The 27,409-nt window shown below is 37.0% G+C and overlaps 3 protein-coding genes across 6 annotated transcripts; 1 reads left to right on the top strand and 2 right to left on the bottom strand.

The window, feature by feature from the left end:
• On the top strand, positions 1-11,356 carry Tmlh (Trimethyllysine hydroxylase). 3 transcript variants are annotated; one of them, XM_022080308.2, is made up of 8 exons: positions 1-142; positions 2,070-2,232; positions 2,859-2,955; positions 3,674-3,789; positions 4,820-5,043; positions 5,896-6,071; positions 9,732-9,956; positions 10,645-11,356. In XM_022080308.2, the coding sequence occupies exons 2-8, from the start codon at positions 2,076-2,078 to the stop codon at positions 10,910-10,912; spliced, it is 1,263 nt and encodes a 420-aa protein (XP_021936000.1). In that variant the 5' UTR covers positions 1-142; positions 2,070-2,075; the 3' UTR covers positions 10,913-11,356. The 3 variants fall into 3 exon arrangements, with proteins under 3 accessions (XP_021936000.1, XP_087196327.1, XP_087196328.1); XM_087340201.1 differs by having other exon boundaries at positions 5,893-6,071; XM_087340202.1 differs by lacking the exons at positions 1-142; positions 2,859-2,955 and having other exon boundaries at positions 2,092-2,232; positions 5,893-6,071.
• Positions 11,357-12,385: 1,029 nt separating this feature from the next.
• LOC110839022 (putative aarF domain-containing protein kinase 2) lies at positions 12,386-27,073 on the bottom strand. Its single transcript, XM_087340219.1, has 10 exons — positions 26,377-27,073; positions 25,255-25,487; positions 24,288-24,381; positions 23,404-23,523; positions 22,855-22,909; positions 21,877-21,994; positions 21,395-21,619; positions 15,136-15,363; positions 14,504-14,629; positions 12,386-12,721 (listed from the first exon to the last, which is right to left on the bottom strand). Exons 1-10 carry the CDS (start codon positions 26,852-26,854, stop codon positions 12,539-12,541), a joined length of 1,860 nt encoding a protein of 619 aa, XP_087196345.1. The 5' UTR covers positions 26,855-27,073; the 3' UTR covers positions 12,386-12,538.
• LOC147871207 (uncharacterized) lies at positions 17,263-21,035 on the bottom strand. Of its 2 annotated transcripts, XM_087340204.1 has the most exons (3): positions 20,825-21,035; positions 20,343-20,567; positions 17,263-18,695 (listed from the first exon to the last, which is right to left on the bottom strand). In XM_087340204.1, the coding sequence occupies exon 3, from the start codon at positions 18,131-18,133 to the stop codon at positions 17,351-17,353; it is 783 nt and encodes a 260-aa protein (XP_087196330.1). In that variant the 5' UTR covers positions 18,134-18,695; positions 20,343-20,567; positions 20,825-21,035; the 3' UTR covers positions 17,263-17,350. The 2 variants fall into 2 exon arrangements, with proteins under 2 accessions (XP_087196330.1, XP_087196331.1); XM_087340205.1 differs by lacking the exons at positions 20,343-20,567; positions 20,825-21,035 and adding an exon at positions 18,782-20,336.
• Positions 27,074-27,409: the final 336 nt, after the last annotated feature.

Genomic DNA, 27,409 nt, shown 5'->3' with positions numbered 1-27,409 from the left:
TTCGTCATTTTCCGTTCCCCCCTCTTCTTATTGGAAGAACGACGCAACGCAGTTGGTTTCATTTGTGCACTGTTAGTGATGAAGGAGAATAATTAAGAAAAGCTGTCCACTGACATATCATCTACTAAGCGTTAGTCAAAAGGTGAGCAAACTCTGCTAAGCAATTTTTTTTATTTCTCGTGTGTGTGTGTGTGTGTGTGTGTGTATATATATATATATATATATATATATATATATATAGCACAGATAAAGTATTGTGATTGCAAGACAAAAATAAATAAAAGTTAAGATACAGACGAAAATTTAAATTTCAGTAATCTTGTTGCTATTATATGCTGTTTGCACTTCCTGTACCAAACAGGTTATGAGAAGGTCAAGTGGGGCTTCTCTTGAAACACCACTGTGACCGAATTAATTAAGTGCGTTTTGGTATATCGGTGACACTCCGGTCAGCAGTCGCTTCGAAATAAATCTGTCCACCGACTAAAAAGACATTGTTGCCCATACGTCAGTGTGACATGTTTTGTGCAAGATAAATGTCAGAAGCAAATCTCATTACCTCGGTGTCTGAAAAAACATCTCTCGAGAAAACTATGACCCATACTAAGGAAACACTGTAAATGTAAATAATAATGTACAATTAAAGTCCGTTGCTGTATAGCGTAGACTGTACGCATGCGGAGATAAAAACCCTTTAACCCTTTGAAGACGAAGCTCGTCTAAATATTATTTAATAAATCAGTCCGTACCGCGAAGTAAACACAACACTTCACCATTACAAAAGACAACTGGTTGACGCTGTTTAAGGAAATAATCCCTGTTTACACTAAGAACAATATGAAACCCATACACACAAAACACAGTTATTAACTGTGTGAAGCAGGTGGTACATATAGTTACCACTGGGTCTTAAAGGGTTAACAAAGCTGCCTCGAATTTGACATCCATTGAACACAGATGTCAATAATTTCTCCTGGGGATATTTCCAATATCGGGTCAGTGAACGAATGTAGTCGTATAGTTGTTGGAAATCAGCTTCATATTTGGAAAATCCCAGACTTGAATATCGGCCATTAGACCCTGACTGAGATTTTTATGGTGTTCTCAGTCTCTTCAGGTTAATGCTAGTAAATGGGCCACGACCACTTTCTTTAAGTCCTTATACACTGTCATATTCCGATCTCATTCGACGCCATGTAACATTTTTAGATGAAGCAGCGCCGTTTAGTAATCGAAATCTTGCTTCACTTCGTAAATACAGCTTACACGTCAACATCTTTCTAAAAAACCAATTGGAATGGCGATATTAATTTCTCAAAGGATGCTGTTTTCACCGTCACCCGTCTCTGCAAGATTAAGTTCCTAGCGTTGTTAGTTGGCTGGCGCGGTGTGAAATTGCATATTTAAACATAATACAGTAATGCGGTATTAGTTACAAGCCTAATAACAGTGTGAACAGGGTTACGAGTTCCATCGATGCAATTCCAGATTTTCTTCACTGGCCGTCAAGTTACGTAACGGATTCACTCTGTGAGGAAAACACGCGAAATTTTGTAAACTACATTTCTGTATTTAAAAAGGACACTGATGATTGAAAATAAGAGAGGCCAATGAAGTTGCAGACGAGCTGGAGAATTCTCAGCATAGGCAGAAATTTTTGTCACCACGTCTGTACCAGCCAGATATGAATTCCACTGAGCCTGTTATTCAATGGGTACCGGTGAGGGGACTGTCTTCTCCCTATAGTTAAGAGGCCGGAGCGTGAAGCTAACTATTCACCTCCATCTTATGTTGAGATTTGGAAAGTGAAATATTTCTCACATTGTGGTCTTCTGAGTTGTGACACCATGAAATCTTGTCAACGGTTACTATATAATGCATACAGAATAAAACTATGCCAAGGATCCTTTCACCTCAAAGTAGGCCTGCTACACAGACTTTTTGTACGTACTTCCTACGACATCCTCATTATCCCAAAATAATCAGTAACCATTTCCTTACCAAAATTACAAGCTACCAATATACAGTAACATTACATTCTCATAGATGTTTTACTTGTCATATTACAGGACCTCATGATGAAAAGACAACTGTTTCATCGTATTTTGAGGCACACGCTATTAAATAATGAACATAAATCTCTTTATTCTCTGCCTCTGCTACAATGGCACTGTAGAACGCAAGACTGTGAGGCGGTGTGTCTAAAATCGACACATGCGAAACACAACACAGGTTAGTGGATTCTTAAATTAATATTTCTCAGTACATAGTGCCTCTGATTATCATTTGAAATGCCCATCCAACCGCAGACTTCAACATTCAATATGACGAAAATTTAACAAATTACAGGGAAACATAACCTGAATTTTCACTTTTCCTTACATATACTCAGCAGGGCTGTCAATCAATACCTGTAATTAATTAAACATGTTGTATCTGTTAATTCACTGCTGAGTCAGACCCATTTTATCACATAAATCAGTAACCATATTATAACTAAATTAATAATAACCAAGTTATCTGAAGCTAGAAAGTACTGTATTTGTTCAGGATGATTTCAAACAGAGAACTGATGAAAGAATTTTGGATGGTCGGATTAATAATGTTAAAAATATACAACTGCAACACATAGCAATAATAAACATGCTATGAACTTAGCAATCTCAGTGTTTGCTTTTTTTGAGACTAAAGAATTTATGGAATTCAGTTGTATTTACATAATGGCAAAATAAAATAATCAGCACTTAAATATTTAAATAATATAACCCCAGTACTTTGGTTAATAAAGTTCTCCTAATAAATAAAAATCTTTACTGCTGCCTGGGTATAATTTAAAAAGTGTTAATCCATTCACACAGGCCACATGAACATCCAACAAACATATTTGGAATTATGCAATCCGTCTTGGCCGGATTCCCTCAAACTAAACTATGTATGGCTACGGGATCACTGCCGGTAGGTGTGACTACAACGCAAACAAAAACAATTTCATAATCTGAGTTCTGCAAAATTTTCTGCAGAAAATTGGGGTAGGGAAATCATGATGGAGATGGGTTTTGAAAAGATTCTATGGCAGGTCAGAGTACAACTATTCAGTTATATCTGCAGTAAGGCACAGTTATCCGAAGTTACTGATGGGTTTCCTGCTTCAGTTACTAAAATTTCACAAAGCAGTAAAAAATTGCATAACGGCCTCAGCAGTCTACATGTAATAGCTTTCTTACTCTGTTACTAAATAAAGGAAATTACTCCAGAATGACCAACCCCGAACAAATAATATACAAAGCTTACTTTTTGATAGTAAATAATTATGTATTAGTCCTGGCTACATAAAGCAGAATCCTCTTTGAGAAGCTAGTAGTTGCTTGACTAGATAAGGACTTCCCCATCTATGGGAGCCAAAGATTCATTACCATGTTCCCAACATCCTGCCATGGACCTGAACTACATGAATTCAGTCTCTGCCCTCATACTTTAAGATCTATTTTTATATTGTCCTCCCTTTACTGCCTAGCTTCTGAAGTAATCTTCTTTCAGGTTCCCTACTAAAATTTATGTTTTATTAGTCTATGCAAGCCACATGCCCCACTCCACTTCATAATTGGTGAAGGTTATAAATTATAAATTTTCTCCCTATGATTATATTGCTTCCATATTAAATTTTTCTTTTTAGCTGCAACAACTGTTACAACCATACAACAAAGCAAAGGAACTGTGATCTGCTGGACATCCCACTAAACATTCAACCTCGAAGCAGTACAATGGAAGGAGACAAACTCATTATAGCATGTAAGTCAAATAAGAAAAAAGTGTGTTCCATGCAATGTCAGGGTTCTGCAAGACAGAATCCAGTAACAGAAGATAACAACCAAGGTTTAACTTTCATGAGTAAAGTGGTAAATGAATGAGAACTAGTTCATGATCTGTGCTGAATAAAAAGTATGTACCCAAACATGCAAATCATAATTAGAATTTTTCCTCATGAAAAGGGGGTACGAAATTGTACATGACTATAAATATGTATCACATGTAAATCTTTGCTCTATTGTGAGTGCAGGCTTATGAACACAAAACATTACACATGTATTATAAAACTATCGATAATCAAACCGTGTGTGCGTGCGCATGCACACATGCATGCATATATTATTAATTATAATTATAAAAGATAAGATATTGCCTTTTTCAGACTACAATGTGCAAATAACAATTTCCTATAAAAATTTGCATCATACCTGAAACCTTGTGGTAGCATACCAGTTGTGAAACACTGATCTATACAAGCTTCCTCTTTTAATTATTATGACTTATGATTAATCTTTATTGTATGGTAATACAGGATTTAAAATCCCATATTATGCTGTGGCTGGCTGAATTTTATCTTTGTGATTATCAGATTAGCAATATGATGTTTACAACAGTTACACTTCCAATGTAAGGTAGTTAATAATTAAAATGACCCTTCCTGTCCAGTCATGATCTAAGATTGGCTGTGTTCTCTATTGAATAGCTTTATAAGTACTTTAAATGGTAATTCTTGTTCCAGAAATGTGTACAACTTCCTGACTGACAGACACATATAACATTCAATAATTTTCATGTTTGTACAATATTTTTTTAAGGTATTGAATTGCATCCCCCTAAATTTTTGAGTTAAAATTTTCACACTTTCACTTAAAATTAATGAGATTCAGATTTATTATATTCAATGGCATAGGAAGGAAGCCTGCATGACACCTAAAAATAGATGGCACCATTTCCTTTCCAGCAAACTATCAGAAACATGTGAAATGGGATCTTATAAGAACACTGTTTTTAGGGCCAAACGGACACAACTCCGAGTACGCACTTGAGTGGCTGTGGAAGAACAGTTACAATGGATTAAAATATTCACACATATACGACCCTAAACTGTGGGACAAGCAGAGCATGGAATCAGGCAACATTGCACGAGTGGACTTGTGTCAGTATATGAACACAGAAAAAGGTGTTTATGATGTTATCAAGTCTATTGTGGATTTTGGTATTGGAATTGTAAAAAATGTGAGTGTCAGGAGTTATGTTTTATGAACAATATCAGACTTGTCAGTAACTTCATGATATAGACATACTGGTTGCTTGTTGTTGTTAACCCTTTGTGTTGGCATTTAAACGGTACAATTAAATTTTCAGTGTGGCTGTGCCCAGACACACAAAAAGAACAATGCTATTATATATTCAACCAGTTCACAAGAAATAAATTATAAATGTGTGAAAAACAAGGTAGTCACTTGAAAATTCAGGGATTAAGCTTCTCATGTCACTTGATGAATTCAAGGCCGCCATCTTATGTCACGAGTCAAACTTGATATTCCAATGCAAATAAATAAAAAGCTTTTTAATCCTTTAAACGCTCAAACTAAATATTTAATTTAGAAAATATTATTTCCTTGCATGAATGTTTATTTGACAGTACTACTTTAATTAACCTCTGGTTTCATCTTGGGAAATTATAAACTAAATTACTCCAATTTGTGACTTTTCAATCATGGAAATATACAACTAATGCCATACAGCAAAGTCCATTTTATTTGATGAATGCAGAATATATAATCAGTAGCTGATTCCACATTGATGATCCCCAATAATTTTGTCTTTATGTATATGGAGTTAACCTTCGCAGAATGCTGGATAACATTTTGTATGTAGCTGAAAACAGTGATATTCCTTCACACATACTACAGTCAGTTTTATCATTATAAAAGGTAATACACTAGTCACTTAGCAAATCAGGAAATTCTGTGCCTTTTATAGAATCTGAAGGTTCATTACCATGTTCATAAACAGAAAAAATCTACAAAGGTTTAAAGTATAATTCTTCATATCATAATATAATGTATATACAATTTTAAGCAGGTACCCGCAACAGTGGAAGCCACGGAGAAAGTTGTGCAACAAATCGCACATGTTCAGCATACCATGTTTGGTGGCATGTGGGAGTTCAGTGATCATCTTGTTCATTATGATACCGCTTACACACACCAGGCCTTAGGAGCGCACAACGACAACACCTACTTCACTGAAGCTGCAGGGTATGCATGCGTCAGTACCTCACACACAAAATTCTTTTGTCCAGTTTTCCGTTTTCTATATCCGGAGTGGTTGCCTGGGAACCACAACAGCTTTATACAGTGAAACCTCGATGCATCGTTTTCGGCGGGGGTGGGAAATAAAAACGATAGATGCGGGAAAACGATAGATGCGGGAAAGCATTAAAAATTTTAAAAAAAACAATGTTTCTCTTTCAAAGTTACTTCTTTTTACCAAAAAAGTCTTTAATGGACAACTGGTTTGTCGAAACTTTACGTTTTAGACCAAACAGAGTACTTTCCACGTTCAAAATGTTTTCCTCGTCACGTTCGCTAATATTATGGGCATAAAAGAACGACTTCACTTTTGCCAATGCAGCGTGTGCTTCGGCAAAACTCGGCACAGCTTCGGGCTCGTATTCGTCGTCTTCCTCACCGCTCACACCCCCTTCGCGATCGTCACACAACTCATCAATCGTGTCGACTCCGCATGTAGCAAGCTCGCTGTCTACTGCCGCGTAGTCACCAAATTTAACCACGTCTTTCACGGCGCCAAATCTATTCCAGTCTTCGTGAAAGCCATCATGCTCATCCACACTGACGTTAGAGTCTGCTTCTGCGCGAAGTTCACACCCGTAGCCACCTTTGTGAAAACAATTCAGAACAGTTGGTTGGGAGACATGCCGCCAAGCTGCCACTGTGAAATGAATTGCTTGTAGCACGTCAATTTTCATGTTGACATCCTTCCCAGCATCCATTGCACATACAGCTGTTTGCACAAGGCGCTTTCTATACAACTGCTTGAAAGATTTTATGATGCCCAAATCAAGCGGTTGCAAGACGCTCGTGCAATTTGCTGGATACTGCACGACTTTCACATTTCGTAGAAATGTCGTGTCCTTCGGATGAGCGGCACAATTATCAACAAACAGCAAAATCTTTCTGCCTTGTGCGCCCATGGAGGCATCTAGAGAACTTAAAAACGCCGTAAAGACGTCTGTTGTCATCCAAGCCTTTTTGTTGGCGTGATATTTCACCGGAAGTTTTTTCATGTTTTTGAAACAACGCGGTTTTCGTGATTTTCCAACTACAATCGGAACCCGTTTGTCACTACCGTCACTGTTAACACACAGAAGAACAGTAATTCGGTGTTTTGCACGTATTCCCCCGTGGCAAGATTCACCTTTCAATGCCAGAGTCCTATCCGGGAGGGCGTTGTAGAAAAGTCCGGTCTCATCCGCATTATAAATGTCCCGCGGCTCATATCCCTCCAGCAGTGTTGGCAGTCTCTCGAGTCACAGCTCCGTTATTTCCACATCCACAGCAGCACTTTCGCCTTTCCTTTGTACTTGTAATAAAAGCATTTGTGAAGAAATTCACAGTGCACATGCCATTTGGCATCGCTGGAACGAAATATGAGTGCACCCTAATTAAAATCGTAAAATTTCTGACAATGAGCACCGCCATTCACTCCAACTATCACCCCTGCACCACTGTCCCCTCATTCCAAAAGGATCTGTGCTGGTTGGGCGACATAACAGGTTACCGCTACTGTGTATTCCAAAAACATTCTGCGTCTTTCGGTATTAATTTATCTCAAAACCCAGCATTTTAATTTCTCAGAAACGATCATTGCGGGAAAATTGTGGGCCGGGACTAAGATTTTTGAACGATCGATGCGATAAAACGATAGTTCGAGGAACGATAGAAGCGGGAAAATGTAACATTATTTTATATGGGATGTATTCGGGACCGAACAAAACGGACGATGCATCCGGGAAAACGATAGTTCCGGGAACGATGGATAGAGGTTTCACTGTAGTGCAAAAGCAATCTATATCTATGACCACTCCATTTTCTGGCAAATGTTTAATGGTTTCAGCAATCACTACGCCAGTCACCACAAGAAATTTTGCATAAATTAATCTATATCCACTGCTTTTTCTGGTTAGTTTCTTACATAGCATAAAATGATAAATATCCACCAGTTTCATTGGCTGTAACCATTTAATCCATATAGCAACCTATATGAAGTGACAACACTTTCTGCACTTTCTTCAGTATATTTCCTTTCTTTTTAAGAGGACTATACAGCGTGTATCTAAAAGATCTGTACAGACTTTGGAGGTGAGTTCTATACAGTCGAAGTTCACATAAACATGGATCCACAAAAACATCCTTTTAGAGGTACAGCCCTGAAAGGACTCTTATGTATTTAAACTGGTGCTGTAATTTCTTCTGAGATTCAGTACATACCTAGACATGTCATATCACTGACTTGTGAAAATATCATGTCTATTAAAAACTGTCTCATTTGTAAACACCACTGAAGAAACAAAGGAAGGGTTGACACACTGTTGAACAAGCCACAGACAAAATGCCTTTCATGCTGGAACATTAGCTGGCACGAGACAATGGAGTTGCTGTAAATCAGTGGTCCCCAACGCGGTGCCCGCGGGTGCCATGGCGCCCGCCAAGGCATTTTTTGGGTGCCCGCATTGTTACAGAAAGAGGTTATACTGAATAATGAAGGCCGTTCAACCATGAACATTGTAAAATCAAAGCACAGATTTCGACTTACTGATGCCCATCTTGACGATTGTTTGCGAGCAGCAACAACATCCTACACTGCCAAATTTGAAAAACTGGATGATAAAATGTAGTGCCAAACATCACACTAACTTCCCACTTGAGTAATAATAATTGTACTTATAAAACTACGTATTTTTGATTGCATGGTTTCTTGTATCATTAAACGTCGTGTTGTTTTGTGTATTATTTGGTGTCCATATCTTATTTGTCCAGGGAAAAGAAAATTTGGCTTTGTTAATTGGTTGGTGCCCGCCACGATCTCATAAACTCTCAAATGTGCCCGTAGGCACAAAAAGGTCGGGGACCACTGCTGTAAATGGTACAGGTACAGAAGTTGTTTATGCTGGACCCACCAGATGGTTATTTGCAACTCTGCCACTATGCTTCTCAGGCTGACACCAGGATTCTCGTCCACACGGTGCAGGATATGATCCTCGTGACAAGGTGTCTGGATGACTCACTCTCTTGCTCCAGCTCACAGTAACATGCTGCAGTGTTCCAGTCTCTCTGAGTTGACAATCAGTGGCAGTAAATGTTCTATGGTTTGGAAGTTCAAGATTTATTTTCTGGGATATTGCACCATGCAATCTGGTATATGTTAAATGTGAATTTAGAGGAGCTTATTGCTTTTGTCATTAACATCTGAACAAGCCTTTGGTGCCCTATAATACAACCACTGAAACTGGGAATATAAGTTGAAATTGTCACTACAAGGTGAACTATGCAGGGTTGTAACTAGAAAAGAATGCATTTGAGAACTGATGTTCACATAAACGCCATGTATATTTTCTGCAGAACTAACCTCTAAATTTGCCCAGACCTTTCAGACACATCCTGTACATTTATAAGATTTGTTCACTAAAGAAAAACTCAAGCAAAGAATAGACACTAAAAAATCATAAAAAATAATATTTTACCAGTTACAGATGTTAAAACATCTATCGAGGGAAACAAATTAGTTCTACAACAGGATAATTAGGCCTACAAGTGGGGGAAAAATGGAGTGAGAATATACTTCCCTCACACCTACTCAGATCAGTGAAAACCATACACATGTATGTTGCTGATTAGGCTGCAGGTTTTCCACTGCCTGCACCATAATGGAGGAGGAGGTGAGACTTTGCTAGTGGATGGATTCCGAGCAGCCTATGATCTGAAACAGACACATCCTGAAAGCTTCAAGCGGCTCAGCACATTACCCATTGAAGCCGAGTACCTGGAGGCTGGAAAACATTATGTCAATGTGGACTCCATGTTTAAACTACATCCCCTTACTAAGAAGCTGCAACAGATAAGGTACAGAAGTAACATAATTTAAGATAACCTATAGAGATCAAAGTTCTCATAGTTCATGACAGATACTATTACAAAGACAGAGACACAAGGACAGAAATACTTTACACATGAACATTTTCTCAAAATAGTATTAAAAATTTAGTGGAAAATAAATTGCTTATAGTTTCTAATATCAAGAAAAAGTATGGCTTCTAGATTCCACTGTTATTTTATCTGACATATTATCAATGAACATTATTTAAAACTGTACACCCAGCATATGAGCTATTTTGTGTTAACTATCTTCATGTAATTCACTCATATTATCAAAGTTCTTAGATTTTAAATTCACAGTCATCTGTACAAGATATAAACACATGTAATAAGCTCCAAGGAACACAATTCTTGAGAAGCTGATACTCATTCAGCTGCTTGAGGAATTCTTTGCCTGTTACAGAAACTAAAAGGTCATTACCATGTTCACAAAAGACCACAACTGGACCCTATACACAGAAAATATGCATGAAGTTGCATGTAAGAAGTGTTCACAGACACACAGAGAAAATGCTTATCCCCTAAAATTTTAAAACTCACTGAGTCATAATGCACACTCCCTACACTTGATCTTCATGGTGCTGTCTGTCTGCCTGACATACACCTTACCACATATTGAATGAAGACCTTGAAGCTCTGGTATTTGCACTTGCAGGTTCAATTTATATGACAGGGCACCAATGAGAACATTGCCAGCTGAACAGATTCATCAGCTATATGAAGATATTCACCTACTTGCTGCAAAAGTGAAGGATCCAGAAGGGGAATGGTGGCTTAAACTCCATCCTGGCACGGTTCTGTTTATTGACAACTGGCGAGTTCTTCATGGGCGAGCATCCTACACAGGTCTCAGGAAGATGACAGGCTGTTATGTAGGCCGAGCTGATTATGTCAGTAAAGCTAAAGTTCTTGGAATTATATAGTGTCCTTGCATACGACAAATGGCAGAAAAAGAGGACAACATACTGCTGTTGAGATACTAGCTGGTGATTGTATTTTAGCATATTATAAATGCAAGATCCCATTTACTTTTTGCAGAAGTAAATTTCAAATTTGAAGAAAGATATCTAATTATGAAAGTCATGTACAATTTTCACAAATATGTTTTATATATCTTACAAAATGAACACATATAGGGACATCACACCAATTTGTTTATCCAAATGTTTAATCTCTTAAACTAGTGAATGGACTTACGTTTTGTTCATATAAGCTCAACATAATCCCATCATTACAAGAATACCACATCAAACTTTATAAATATTCTCAAACTGTGCAAAAGTTTTGTATAAAAATACACTGTCATTAAGATCTATAACTTTTATTTTAAAAGTATTCAGTGAATATTAAACAATGTGCAAGGACAATGTTGTAACTTTATACAGGGTTTGCAAAACTGCAAATAATGCATGTGTGTTCTACACTGGAGAACAAATTTTGATATATTTGATGAATTCTGTACGTGTCAATTGGGAGACAGAATGGTAGGCCGCACAGTGCTTTGCATGGTGCATTAATATCCTTGAATCCTGGCACGTGAGCTGACTACTGAGAGACGATGTAAATCATCATCTCAATACTACTTACATTTTTAATTACCTGCTTTGTTGGAATAAAAACAGTGCTTCTACTAGTTATCAAAACATTCTTCAGAGCATCTAAACACATGTACATTTAGCAAAGAATTCTCTGTTTGCATTTTGAAAATTAATATAAAATCTTATCTGAGGGTTCTTCACATGAAACACAATTGAAGCACAGCAAGCAAATATGGCCAGTGTGCATAACACAACAGCAATTAACCACTAGCTGTGCAACAGAATGGGCACATTATAGCAAACAGTCTGACATGGTTAAATGACTCTGTTGGGTCAATCCAAACAGGGCTGTTTAATCTGACATCAGTGGACCATTGATGCTAGCATTTAAGGACCGTGACATCACCATCAATGCACAGTGCTACAGCGGAACCCTTCAAGACCTTGGTACCACCATCAAGAGATAGTGTCCCAACACACTTGTGAGGAGTTTCAGCACACTGCATGACATTGCCTGTCACTATGTGGCCTGTACTGTCCAGGGCAAATTGTGCTCCATGTGCTGGAAAGTGATGGATCATCCCCCATACACCCTGGATGTAACACTATGTGACTTACAACTGTTTAAACCTGTAGAAAGTGCTGAAGGGCTACAATTTCAAGTCATATAAAAACATCATGACTACCACTGAAGAAGGGTTCCAGCAGCAGGTGAGGGCATTCTTTGCAGAGGGGATCCATCAGCTGGTGCATCAATGAGATGCTTGCCTTAATGCCCATGGGGATTATCTTCAATGGCCTCCACACTTACAGCCAGAACAATATCGAATAGGTTTCATTTCAACAAGCTTCATAATGTTAGTATTCAATTTAAAATGATTTATTTGTATACAAATAAATAAATAAAAAACCATCACCAGAATATTGATTTTTTATAAATTAAATGCAAAATAATGTTAGGAACTCTGTGAAATGTCTACATGGAAATTTGGGAGCTACACATACACTTATTTATAAGGAAGTTAGTAAAAATGGTCTGGCCTTCTGTATTATGTCTATTGTTGGGTCCAGTGACTTTCCAAGACCTTCTACAACCATGATGGCTAATATGATGGATGAGAAGCTACCATCTAGCTTCACCTTGTGTTCAATCATCGTAGAGAACAGAGATGTCATGATGGTAGACACATCAATCTACAAAGAAAAAAAAATGTTCCTGTTAATAACAGAAGATGCTGATTCTGAAAATCACTCCTCTTCTACCTGCAGATGTCAAGGTCTGATCCTGGAAATGATGTTGTAATTCACGTTTCTGGTGCCAGCACGCACATTGTTATTAATGCCTCTGCCCAGTATAGGTGAATCATAATATCAGTGACATTACAAATTACAATCTGTCAGGCCCTTCTACAGCTGGGAAATTTTAAGTTTAACTGAACACAGCTATGTTTCATTAACAAGATCATTTTATTTTTAACACCACAGCCAAGGCCTCTATGTAGCCTTCTGTATGGTTATTCTTGCTGTCATTTCCTAACAGTTAATTACCTTTAATAATAGTCTGGAATCCTGCTTCATGCACATTTGCATACAAGTCAACAACACAGGTATGTGTGACGACATGAATGCTTATCCCCCTCCAAGTGTATATAGAAACAAACAGTCATAGAAGATGGCATGCCTCTAAACATAAATACACAATCACACGCATGCACACACACACAAAATCTGTCATTTGAGGTTCTCATTTGTGATGTAGATGTCAATACTGGCTTCAGGATTGTGACTCCATGTAATCTTATAGTTGGTACATACCAAATCCATCTTCAGGATTAATCATACTTCTATCCTGAAGATGGAGATGATACATTTCTCCAAAACTTTGGTAACCATCTACAAGACCACATGGTGTCACAAGCCAGACCACAATGAACATTCAAATTACAACATTACTTCTAGACAGTCTGATCAAGGATTTTCTGTTGTTAAAGGAAACAAAGATTTATCATTGCAGCCACAAGCTCAGAAAATGTTTTCCATACCAGAATACACATAATATCATCATATGTTCTTCGCAATGTGCAATCAGTCATAATGCGTTCTTGCTATGCACTTTGTGCAAAGAATAAATAGAAACTTCCCATTCTTGAAAAAGCTGAATTCAATTAAAATGAATCTTCACATCATACTTCTCTAAGATCCACTTTAATACTATCCACCATCCAAACCCAGATTTCTAAAACCATCTCTTCTTGTAAGGTTTCCCCATGACTGCCACATACTTACCCACTACCTTGTCAATTTTATCACCCAAACACTGACAACAGAATTTATCAACACACTTTTCACAGAATGTGAGAAAATTATTAACAGTATTTCTACGCTGCTCATTAGTAAATCTCACCAAAGTCAGACACAGACACAAAGAATGTTTACATATGACTGAATCAAGTTAGCAACCATTATAATCACAAGTGACAAATGAACTCCTCTGGGATTACTTGCTTAACTGTTTACATACTAAATAAGAAGAAAAATACAGCACAGAACAGTGCACAATAATCAACTTAGAGTACATTCTGAATAGCATTTGAAACTTGCATGAAGAACAGTTCATCAACAACCTACAGATCAGTCTTATCAGTCCACTTTAGCCAAAATATTAAGATTAACATTCTGAAAACCCAAAAGTGTAAGTCATGACTACTTCAGAGCGCTGCATACTTATGTACAACATGGGATCCCCATTTAGTATTCCTTAATTTAAGGTTTTACCTTATTTAGTGATAATTATTGTTCCAACATAATGATAGCATAAAATTTATCTTCACTGTTTTTCCATTTCAATTTTCCCAAATTTAGTATTTGAATCTGTTGCTTCCAAGAAGTATCCCACTGTTATTCACTGATTATGTCTGACACAATTATTTATGCAAATATAACAACAATGAAGGAAAATTATGAAACATAACATACTTGTTGTAATGTAACACTCCTGTTCAATGCAGAATTAATAATTTCACTCATTCTGCATTTGAAACTCTCTGGGTCTGCACACTGATGACTGGAATGATTTAGAAACAGTTCACCAACTTCTTTTCCCTGTAGTAAGAAGAAAAAGTAGTATTATGTCACATGGATTTTTGTGGAATTCATTATATCAAGTAAACACTCTACTACTTTCAAATGTCCAGGAAAGAACCATCAAGCAAACTGGCAGCCAAACCAAACATCAATCCTCCTTCCATTTTTACTTAACAATCCAGGATACAACACGAATTTATGGCTTACCCACTGGGCATACAGAGCCATAGCTTTAATTTCAAGGGTAAAGATGGACTTAGCTGCAGGAGAGGATACAGACTTACAACTAGGAGAAAAGAGGTCCACATGGAAACATACTTGGAGGCAGAGCTGTGGATCGAGTAACACGTCAGTGACAGTTGAAAGCTGAGTAAGTAAAATAAATGTAAAACAACACGTGAGTGTATGACTGAGATTATTTCACTGCGATTACATAAACATGAAGACAGACATGTATCATCTCATAAAACTCTAATACACATTATCATACTGTGCATAAAACATACAAATAAACCACTACTTACATCACCATTTGCGACAGCTTTAAACACTCCTTTAAGACACTGTTTTCCATGGTCATCAAGAGACGCAATGATTCCACAATCAAGAATCACTATGGTGACTGGGTATGTTACTGATTTTGAAATTAAACGACTCCAAAATTTCTGCTGCTTTACATCACTAGCATCCTTTTCTCTGACCAATATATTCCCAGGATGTAGATCACCATGCGCAAAGTTATCTTCAAACACCTGAAACAAATCTGATAAATTATTATACACGGAAATCGAACCAAAGTGGAAAAAGTTTTCTCTCGAATAAGAAGAGTATAAAGAATTCAAAATGTTAATTATAGAAACAGAGAACACAAACATGTATAAATAATTTCAAAAAATGCACACAAATTATAAAGAGGATGAATTACCAGAAAGAACCAGTATAGAAAAGAACCTTCAACTGGTAGACCACTGAGTGTGTGTTATACCGGTAACCAGACAAAACCGCACACGAAAATTGCGCACAGAAAGAAGCTCACTGTCATAAATGCTCACACAAAAATTACTCACACGGACAAATGCTCACACTGACAAATGCACACACTGATAAATGCTCACACGTACGAATGCTCACATGGACGAATGCCCATATTCACAATACTATAAGTAATCGGAAGCGTTAACTGGTTACCGTAGTAAACCGACGTTTCGGAATCAAATTCAATAAAATCTTCTCGGGCAATCAGCCGCGTTAACGTGGCTGATTGCCCCAAAATATGTTATTGATGCAGTATTATTATTGACATGACCAAAGAATATGTTTATGAACGAAATTATAATAAATGGAAAGTTCTGTAAAGTCAGCGTTTGCCGCGGTGGCTCACGTCAGCTGAATCAGTTTGTAACGGTCCAAATTACGTCTTCTGCTGAGGTAATTTCATCATACTATTTCGTTTTCTTATTATTTTATTAAGCTGAACTTCTTTTAAGGTTTCGTTTCAAAATTTTAACTTCTTGTACTGTGATGGATACTTCCATTTCATGGCATCTACCTAACTGTTTAAGACAAAGAATCAGAAACGTTAACTGGTTACCGTAGTAAACCGACGTTTCGGGAACAAACCCTGAAGATGGGGACAGAGTTTGTTCCTGAAACGTCGGTTTACTACGATAACAATCAGCTGCGTTAACTGGTTACCGTAGTACACCGACGTTTCGGGAACAAATTCAATAAAATATCTCGGTCAACAACCGCGTTAACCTTTATCTTACTAGCAGTCCTTGTCTGGGAAGTAAATTGTGTAGTCAGCACTACGAACATTCCCGGTGCGGATCTCAAAACTTGCAACATTGTAAGAAGACTTGGCTACGTCTTTTGGCCCATTTTAGGGGCTGCAAATAATGAAACACTTTCTCTAGCGTTTTGGCAAGGTCAGCCTGAGCTGTCAACCCGTAAACTATAACCATAAACAGCAATAAACATTGTTATTGTCAAGTGGGTTTCGGATTCATTTTCAGGCCCCTAATCAAAGCTTCTCACATATCCTCGGCATGATGGGTGAGAAATATTTTGTGCATCCACTGAAGTAGGGGAGATAAATTTTTCTGTGTGGTCATTAGTTCACGACTATGTCGAATCAGCTTCCAAAGAAGAAAGGAAAGTTACTAAGGCCTATTTAGGCAATTAAGATATTAACTGCATTTTTTAAAAAAACTCTATGTATTCTCTGTTCTATTCGAATAAATATTACTTTTATTTCGTCAATTTATCATGTTTACTTTAGATAACATTACAGTTTTCCGTAGAGCGTTCACAAATGTTTAAAAACCTGCCAAAAACTACCACTTTGCCATTTAAATCCCCGTCGTTTAAAGGTTAACTGGTTAAGGTAGTAAACCGACGTTTCGGGAAGATATTCAATAAAATTTTCTCGGGCAATCAGTCGCGTTAACTGGTTACCGTAGTAAAGCGGTTGATTGCAGGTGATTTTATTGAATTCATTCCCGAAACGTCTATTTACTACGGGAACCAGTTAACGCGGCTGATTGACCGAGAAAATTTTATTGATTGTACTCGCCGAGAAGTCTCAAATCCTAAATAAAATATTGATGTAAATGTTTGTAAGGGAAAGTAAAGGAAATAAAATGCTCTGGTTTTATTGCAACTAAATCGGTTTAATTTATTTATAAAAATTAATTATTTTTTGTTTGTACTACAAAGTGAACAGTCAACACTTTTAGGTTACTGTAAGTTAGCCAATCTCCGCAAGTATTTGAGTTTGTCTTCCACCCTCTCATATTCCTGCACAGAATTTGCAACCATGTCATGCAGTTCATCATACCTTCTCTTTTTCACCTCTAGACGACCTGCCTGTGCATTAGCCAGTGTCAATCTGTGGCAAGTGGCAAGTCCTTCAAACAAAAACCACATGCTGGGATCACTGCAGTGAAATAGGGAATTAAGGGCATTGTGAAATCCCTCACAGCAGTTTGTAGTTTTAGGTGACCGTTCAAGAGCTGCATCATGATGATTCCATATTCTTATTGGAAACTGGGGATCTCTACCTGCTGCACCCTCAATGTATGTGGAGAAGAAGTACGTGAGCACCTCATTATAATTATCTTCGTCTGGAAATGTGGCGGCAAGCTCATCAAAGACACTCCTCACATCATGGATTGGGACAAAGGTTAATGCAGCAAGAGACTTCAGCATGAGTTTTATATTTATATCACTTTCAAATTCAGTCTTCAAGCCAACATTGCTGATTTTCCTGATGAGAGACTGACACAGATGGAAATAGCACCCTTTGACCTCAGCTTGTGGAAAGGCAACTCTCACTGCATTCATGCAAGCTTTCTCAAAATCTACTAAAACCTTTTGAGGCACCAGATTTGGAACCAACAGCTTCATGATTTCAAACATTCTATTATATGTTTCTAAGTTCTTTTTCTGCAACAAAACGTAAATACATGGCGGATAAGTGTTACCCACCTTGGCATGCCACGTATATAGTTGATAAAACATGTTCAGAACTTTATCAAAGGTGCCATCTCCATAAATTGTATTTTATTCAATTCAAATAATAGTTCTCTATCACCTAAAACCAGAATTCTGTTGGGGTCGTCTACACCTGAATCGTGAAGTACCAGTTGACTGTACTTCTCAGGAATGCCGAAACTGATTGTTCTAGGATTAGGCAAATGGCCGTCTGTTCGGTGATTTAGAAGATTTCTTGCAAGGGATGATTGTTTGGGCATATGGGCCAGTACATCGTTACTCAGCCCTGACAATACATTCCCCATCACATTGCGAGGGGTAGCACTAACTACTCTCATGTCTTGCCTCATTTTGCTTTTGGCAATGTTGGCTTCTGCTTTTTGAGGACATGAATCATGACAATGTTCAGTTTGTGGTTGTACTATGTTGCCATCTTTTGTCTTCATAATTGAATGACACTTTACAAAGTGACACTGCCTGCATCTCCAAGTCAGCACTCCATTTGTAGTGCGAAAAGACAGATATTCAAAACCCAAGTAAGACAAAACTTTGTTGCCCTTCTGACTCCTTGAAAACTCCATTGTTGGCACTAAAAAAATTAATAAAACTATGATAATGTACATTTAAAAGACAAATCAATATAAATAGAAAATATAGAACAGGAAAGGTACTCACCGAAAAGTTGTAGCTAACCGCCTGGTCAGGAAACAGAACACTTCACGTCCAAAGTTTGTTGAAGAGTGTTAAAATTGACGCAATTCTGTAAACGTCTTGCCCCTGGTTCGAAACATTCAAAAGCAGCGGCAGCCATAAATGTCAAAGTGTGACACTTGGGACTACACCCAATTCACGACAATTTATTGCCCTTTAGTGTCAAAACCAAGACTTCCGGGAACCGAAGGTCCTCCCACGTCTTTGTCTTAAACAGTTAGGTAGATGCCATGAAATGGAAGTATCCATCACAGTATCACACTCCAAACAGTACAAGAAGTTAAAATTTTGAAACGAAACCTTAAAAGAAGTTCAGCTTAATAAAATAATAAAAAAACGAAATAGTATGATGAAATTACCTCAGCAGAAGATGTAATTTGGACCATTACAAACTGTTCATAAACATATCCTTTGGTCATGTCAATAATAATACTGCATCAATAAAATATTTTGGGGCAATCAGCCACGTTAACGCGGCTGATTGCCCGAGAAGATTTTATTGAATTTGTTCCCAAAACGTCGGTGTACTACGGTAACCAGTTAATGCAGCTGATTGTTATCGTAGTAAACCGACGTTTCAGGAACAAACTCTGTCCCCATCTTCAGGGTTTGTTCCCGAAACGTCGGTTTACTACGGTAACCAGTTAACGTTTCTGATTCTTTGTCTTAAACAGTTAGGTAGATGCCATGAAATGGAAGTATCCATCACAGTACAAGAAGTTAAAATTTTGAAACGAAACCTTAAAAGAAGTTCAGCTTAATAAAATAATAAGAAAACGAAATAGTATGATGAAATTACCTCAGCAGAAGACGTAATTTGGACCGTTACAAACTGATTCAGCTGACGTGAGCCACCGCGGCAAACGCTGACTTTACAGAACTTTCCATTTATTATAATTTCGTTCATAAACATATTCTTTGGTCATGTCAATAATAATACTGCATCAATAACATATTTTGGGGCAATCAGCCACGTTAACGCGGCTGATTGCCCGAGAAGATTTTATTGAATTTGATTCCGAAACGTCGGTTTACTACGGTAACCAGTTAACGCTTCCGATTACTTATAGTATTGTGAATATGGGCATTCGTCCATGTGAGCATTCGTACATGTGAGCATTTATCAGTGTGTGCATTTGTCAGTGTGAGCATTTTTGTGTGAGCATTTATGACAGTGAGCTTCTTTCTGTGTGCAATTTTCGTGTGCGGTTTTGTCATGGAACCGTGTTATACCACACTGGCAACAGTAATAATGGGATTTATGTGAAGCAAGATGCCATTAATATTTTATTCCTTTTTTGTGTAATTAACTAATGATAGCCACTTTTTCAGGCAAAATGTCAAAACAATGTCCAGCTTTCAAAAAGACAGCTTTTCTGCAATACATGAAGAAGAAAATAAATTTTGACCCACGGAAACCCATTCTGAAACTTACAAGTAAGCTACCGGTAAAATCTCATGACCAAAGTACAGACTGCATGGAGCTTCCTTCAAATCACTTCATTATATTGGTATCTCAGCTTACCATTTTAAATACTGTATTGATGCCAAGCTCAGCTAACCTGGCATTAACCAGACTGGAGGATCTTCCTGTTACATAATGCTGCAGAGGTTCACCCTCCTCATATGTTTCCACCAGAACATGCGGTCTTACAAGAGAACACAGTGGTTTCGGAAACCTCACCGACTCCACACCATCAAAGTTTTCAGCAAAGTGCTTAAGGTTGTGGGCCTCTACGCAAAAATCCACCTGTAAAAATTTTAAATTCATTGTACATGCATGTTCGGCCTCACTTATGCTTGCTTTAAATACTTGTGTGTATGGTAGCTTCTAATATTACAAGAGTGATTATGAATAGTAAAATCATTTAATTCTTAATTTGTTACACTACAATTAACAATGTAATCATTACACAACATTTGCACTAAAAATTACCCAAGACACATCTGCATCTCAAAAGTGAAGCTTCACTTATCATTTTAAATATTTTAGAAATAAAAACAAACCTGTGCTTCCATCAATTGTTTGAAGTCTTGTACACAGTCTACAAGACTGAGCCATTTCAAACTTGGCAAAATCCAGGTAACTGCTGATGCCACAACTTTCATAATGAAGAGATCTCGCCTTAGCATAAAAAGAAAACATCATTAAATTTTACTTCTGAGACAAAACATTATAACAAAAGGAAAATTCATCATGCAGAGATGGGACATGCATGTAATTGTTTCTCCTAATTCAAGCTGCAGTAAGTAAAATTAAATTTTGTCATGGAACCGTGTTATACCACACTGGCAACAGTAATAATGGGATTTATGTGAAGCAAGATGCCATTAATATTTTATTCCTTTTTTGTGTAATTAACTAATGATAGCCACTTTTTCAGGCAAAATGTCAAAACAATGTCCAGCTTTCAAAAAGACAGCTTTTCTGCAATACATGAAGAAGAAAATAAATTTTGACCCACGGAAACCCATTCTGAAACTTACAAGTAAGCTACCGGTAAAATCTCATGACCAAAGTACAGACTGCATGGAGCTTCCTTCAAATCACTTCATTATATTGGTATCTCAGCTTACCATTTTAAATACTGTATTGATGCCAAGCTCAGCTAACCTGGCATTAACCAGACTGGAGGATCTTCCTGTTACATAATGCTGCAGAGGTTCACCCTCCTCATATGTTTCCACCAGAACATGCGGTCTTACAAGAGAACACAGTGGTTTCGGAAACCTCACCGACTCCACACCATCAAAGTTTTCAGCAAAGTGCTTAAGGTTGTGGGCCTCTACGCAAAAATCCACCTGTAAAAATTTTAAATTCATTGTACATGCATGTTCGGCCTCACTTATGCTTGCTTTAAATACTTGTGTGTATGGTAGCTTCTAATATTACAAGAGTGATTATGAATAGTAAAATCATTTAATTCTTAATTTGTTACACTACAATTAACAATGTAATCATTACACAACATTTGCACTAAAAATTACCCAAGACACATCTGCATCTCAAAAGTGAAGCTTCACTTATCATTTTAAATATTTTAGAAATAAAAACAAACCTGTGCTTCCATCAATTGTTTGAAGTCTTGTACACAGTCTACAAGACTGAGCCATTTCAAACTTGGCAAAATCCAGGTAACTGCTGATGCCACAACTTTCATAATGAAGAGATCTCGCCTTAGCATAAAAAGAAAACATCATTAAATTTTACTTCTGAGACAAAACATTATAACAAAAGGAAAATTCATCATGCAGAGATGGGACATGCATGTAATTGTTTCTCCTAATTCAAGCTGCAGTAAGTAAAATTAAATTTGATACTTTTAACCTACTCCCCATCTTTCTCAATGCTTAATTATGTTCATTATAATTTTCTCTGATGAAGATAACTATAGAATTCTAGGATCTGGTGGTCTTGGGGTAAGATAATGGACTTTGTTTAGAGGATTTCTGATTCAATTCCCAATCAGACGTGCATGCATTTTTCTGCTCAAAGACTCGAGCATTCACTTCTGCCAATGACAAAAAATTTGGTAAGTGGAGTATGCCAAGCCCACCTTCAAATGAAGGTTCCCTGGGATAACAGAATCTGCCCTAAGGGCACCCCCACCACAAAAATAGACAAATAGACTCTAGATTTGTCTAGTCAACAGAAGCTAGGAAAGACTACCCTGGGAGCATTACAAACCAACTAACCTAAACAGAAGTATTCTGCTAAATCATTTCATTCTATGCAGCAGAGTCCCTGAGAACATGACAATGGCTCAAATGATCAAGAAATTATTTGCCTTTTATTAAACTCAGGTCATCAAATTCCCCATGTGGTTATATTCTAATACACTGGATGATGAAGACGGACTTGAATAACAGTTTCTAGCTTTGTGTTTAGGTGGCATTCCACCAATACTACAGCATCTTCTACAGGAAATGGCACCTCAGACTGTCATAACCACCCATAGATCACTCATATATGATATATGAGGCTGCACTTATTTTGCCATCATGGTTAAATAATGTGATCTGTTACCAGAACTTGCCTCAAAAGTGCCTCCATCCTAGGATGACGAACTTTCACAGCCACTGGAATTAATTCTATGAAAACAAGAAATACAAATTTATTTGTATATTCTCAGCAACTTCTAACTTGACTTTACATACTGATACCATTTAGTTGCAGGAAAACTTACAACACTGGTCACATTTGTATGACAAACATTTCATTTACTTATTTATTCAAATTAAAAATATGAAGTACCAAATTCTGTACACAAATTTCTGTAAACATACACAAGTTGTGCTAAGTTTTCTTATGCCAAGCGACTAATGGTGGGTCCCCTGCAGAAAAAGGGTGGCTCCAGTTCTAGCAAAAAATTTTGTTTTACATGTTTACACACAAGACAAAGAAAAACAATCTACTGGTGGAAGAACAGCATGGCCCAAGTCATTGGTAAAAAAGTTAGAGTGAAATTTTGTTAAACGAGAACCATATCCTTTGCAACGTCACAAGTTTTAAAGTTCTGTTGCTTGCTCTGCAGTGCCATGTCCATTGTAAACCAACAATACCTTGCATAAAATGTAGCTCATACCTTTCTTTGTCAAATTTTCCCACTCATCCAGTTCCAGCTCCATTGCGAGCCTTTCTGAAACCTCATCCAACTTTTTAGCTCTGATTTCCAACAATTTCCCTACACCAAGCACTTCCAACCCTGGAAACAATAATGCCAGTTTTAGCATGGTAAGCTGACTGTGTGTACCGGATAGATGTCAGAAACACCTTTTATACTTAAACCTCCTATTAAAAAAATAAACAACAGAACATTACATAATCACAAGTATTGGTGGAATTCATAAAACCTGCTTTCCTACTGCACAGATTTCTAGCCATACAGCCTGCTTGTTATTAATGTTAGGTATAATTAATGTAAGCTTATAATCTAGCAAGGAAATACAATGTAATCATGAGATAGCATTCTAGGCTTTTACTCAGATGGCTGTACAATGAATTCCTCTCAGATCATATTTCTATATTGGTTTTCAACCTAAACTTGTTCTAGAACATTACTAATATTATTAGGTTCTATTAGTATTTAATATTAATTTTGGGAAGAACTTGTTACTTATACACAAAGTCTGTTAAACTTGTTGGATGGAACTACAATGTTTCACACCACTGTTATACTTGGAACCACTGACTTACAAAAAAAATTTATGCACAATTTGTAGGTATGTTTATGACCATTTTCTCACAGGCATGAAACTTCTCACATTCTACAAAAATGTTACCTTCATAACAGCAGAATTTTTTCATTACTATAGACATGTCAAGTACTATACGTGAAAAAAACAATTATTATATATTATTTGTCCATCTTTTACACAGTGGGGTTCACATGTACAACTACACTCTCTCACTCACACTTACAATGACTACATGTTTCGGGTGTATACACCCATCAACTTGGTGCATTACCTTCAACAAAGAGAGAATCTGCATAATCCTCATTACAGGGACCAATTCCATCATAAGCAGTTAGTGCCTCTGGATCAATCCATGCTTTGTATACCTGGAGAAAATCAAATAAAAATTGTCATCAACAGTATAATAATAATTATATAAAACTGTAATTTGTTCTTCCTCAGCAATTACCTAAATGACAATTTACCACATTCAACTTTACTTCTGAGAATCATTCATACAACAAGTCTCTATTCAGGAAAATAAATCTATTTTCACCAAACAATCATGCCATTAAAACATTTCATGTTTCCCAAACCTCTCCCTACCACGTTTAAATGCACCACGTAATACAAATAGATAAATGCAACAGTTCTAGCTGCACATTTAATCATTTTGGGGGAAAAATTTATAGCATCTGTTCATAAGAGCTAGTTTACTAATAGCTTAAAAGGTAGCCAAAATGTTTCTTGATCTGTTCAGTATGTACTATAAGGAAGGTGGAGGGAATTTTTAATTCTGACCAACAAATAGTTGCAACCATATAAAACATCATGCCAAGATATTCAGAGTTTTGCTATAGCAATAGAAGTGTTACTGATCTGATCAGATCCTGGAAACTAGCACAGCACAGCCAAACTAAAATGTACAACCAAACTTATTATTGAGAAATTCTGGTTATCACAGTGGCAAGTATAAAGATGACTGTCTTCAGGGTTGGTGCGCCATGTAGTATGGCAGAAGGTTATTGATATTTCAGAGGAGCTTACCACCAGGTGCTCATCACCCTGATGAAGAAGGCAGCAAACACTTTTGAAACACTAGTAAAATCTACCAGAATACACGGAGCAACAAACTGGAAGACAGCCATCTTCAAACCTTCAACAACTAATAAATGATGGAATATGGATATTACTGGGGCTCTGAAATGGAAAGAAAATAAGTCAGCCAACATAAATTGGAAGGGGAGAGGGGTATTTACCTGAGCACAGCAGCCAGAACCAACTGGTTCCTTGTTATCAAACTTGACAAATATGGACTTCCAGTGAGGCCCAAAAGCCCTTTCTAAAGACCTCTTTGTATAATACCATGAATGAGCTGATGTTCTTCTCTGGAGCTTTGCCAAACAACAGCACAGCTCTTCTGTAAACAAATCTTTCCTAGTTGAGGCCCACTGACCCAGCTTCACAAATATTGGGCCAGAAAGCTCCAAATCTATACAAAGAGAGCAGTCTTTCAAATATCCTTTTCCACTATAAACAAAATAAAAGAATGTGTATCATGTTAATTGTGTGGAAATAATTTTTCAATTCTTTTCTAAGTACCTAAAAACAGATACAACTGTTTGTAACATCAAAGAAACTCTGTTTTTGTTACACAACATATTCCTACATTGTCATTCATATAAATCATATTTCTTATGCATTCTGTGCACAAAGTGCAAAGAATGAACACATAAAGGCGAGATCATGTTTGTCAGTCTGCACGTTTCATCTCCAAAACTACTTATGACAAATGTGACTATGCATATGCATACACAGTATTTGTACAATGATGGAAATTAACATGACTCATGCATAACAGTTGAATGGTGCAACTTTTATGTTTCATAGGTTACAAGCATTTCAGTTTCTTTAAAAGTATGTGATATGTGCTAATGTGTTCAGTTATGTTCTTAGATTAGCAGTAGTTCAGTTCATAGAACTTTTGTCACATAAAAAAATGTGTCAGGGAAGATACTTCAATTGCTATATTATAGTTTGTATATGATTTTATGCTGATTACTATTTCATAAAGTTATTTTTAAGTGTGTATAATGATGGTTTCATGTGATTTTCTAGCTTCTCTTTTAAGTGTGAGAGATCAGTGTCTTGGTAACATTTCACAATTTAGTGCACCTGGAGTGGTGATGCATACATATTTTGCAGTGAAGAGGTAAGTGGGGTTACAAGAGCTGGAAAATTGTGTTGGAAGGTTTCAATAAACATATCCTAAAAACCAAAGGAAGGTAATGGCATCCAGTGTAATTTGTAGTAAAAAACATCACCAGAACTTTCACATACCAGACAAGTTTAAAGATCAGTTAAATTAAATAAATTCTTACCAAAACGCAGTAATTTATACCACGAATTCTTCAAACGTACATTGATCAGTGTCATAGGATACAGAAGCACCAGGGGCAAAAACACACAGGTTAACTGAACAACCCTAAACAATACTTGACACATGTCTAAAATCTTCCACAGAACCCACATGATGTATTGTAGGGTTCCTCTTATGTGCGTTTTGGTAATTGCAGGAATGTGCTCTAACGTTTTCTGTACTGACAGATTCCTAGTACCGTTTCTCACGAGCTCAGCACTATTCGACAGTATCAATGTGGAATTTGATGCAAAGTAAAATTGCCGTATTGTTGAACAAATCCATGTAAATTTTAATGAATCTCTTGTATTAACTTTTAACCTAACAATTCTTAAATTCGAACTTCCGTAATGGTTCTTCTGTATATTCAATGTCAAAGCCCTTATAATTCTTCTGATGTTACAACAATAAAGTTCTGAGATAAACATGTTTGAATGCATTTCTATGGTGTTTTTATGACCAAACAAACGCCACTACACATTAGCACGCCCAGCATCACGCTTCGAAAAGTACTTGATACTGCTATTTTAATGTTTACTTATTGCAAGGCTAACCAAACTGATATAATGTAGCAGAAGAATGGCCGTTTCATCTCTTTGTATAGAATAAACGAGAGATGTCCAACACATTCGTAGTTCACCTAGAAAGGAAAACCTAGTAGATGAGAATATTTACATACCATTAGAAGCAAGGAGACGTAAATCCACGAGTCATAGCAAATGCCTGCTTCAGTTTGAGAGATGCCAATCAACGTGCAAAGACATCTACAAAGTCAAAACAACACAATTACATGCTTCACCACTGCCCATCGTTCAACCAAATGACAACTGTGTGATTCGGCAACCCCCCAAATTCTCAGAGCATTGCATGATTTAACTACGTTTACAGCTTCTGAACGGTTAATTTATCATATTGCTTAAGCCTTCTTTAACGCGTCACTCGTGCCAACTCAATTGTATAAGTTGGCAACGTATGTAAATATTGCGCTATCTATC

This window comes from Zootermopsis nevadensis, unplaced genomic scaffold (genome assembly GCF_977971745.1).
Source record: "Zootermopsis nevadensis isolate Lab colony 2312 unplaced genomic scaffold, Znev_1.0 Znev_ptg000061l, whole genome shotgun sequence".
NCBI classification, from domain to species: domain Eukaryota; kingdom Metazoa; phylum Arthropoda; class Insecta; order Blattodea; family Termopsidae; genus Zootermopsis; species Zootermopsis nevadensis.
Note: the sequence above shows the minus strand (reverse complement) of the source record. Positions and strands in the feature narration are given on the sequence as shown.

Excerpts from the sequence above, each read along its gene's own strand:
- Tmlh (XM_087340201.1), top strand. The coding sequence starts at position 2,076 with ATGATGAAAAGACAACTGTTTCATCGTATTTTGAGGCACACGCTATTA. Across the intron at positions 2,233-2,858 it reads ACATGCGAAACACAACACAG|GCCACATGAACATCCAACAA; the intron begins GTTAGTGGATTC and ends CCATTCACACAG. Across the intron at positions 2,956-3,673 it reads TGGCTACGGGATCACTGCCG|CTGCAACAACTGTTACAACC; the intron begins GTAGGTGTGACT and ends TTTTCTTTTTAG.
- LOC147871207 (XM_087340204.1), bottom strand. The coding sequence starts at position 18,133 with ATGTTTTATCAACTATATACGTGGCATGCCAAGGTGGGTAACACTTAT.
- LOC110839022 (XM_087340219.1), bottom strand. The coding sequence starts at position 26,854 with ATGCATTCAAACATGTTTATCTCAGAACTTTATTGTTGTAACATCAGA. Across the intron at positions 15,364-21,394 it reads TCAATACAGTATTTAAAATG|GTGTTTGAAGATAACTTTGC; the intron begins GTAAGCTGAGAT and ends GATTTGTTTCAG. Across the intron at positions 12,722-14,503 it reads GGAGTGTTACATTACAACAA|ATTGATGTGTCTACCATCAT; the intron begins GTATGTTATGTT and ends TTTTCTTTGTAG.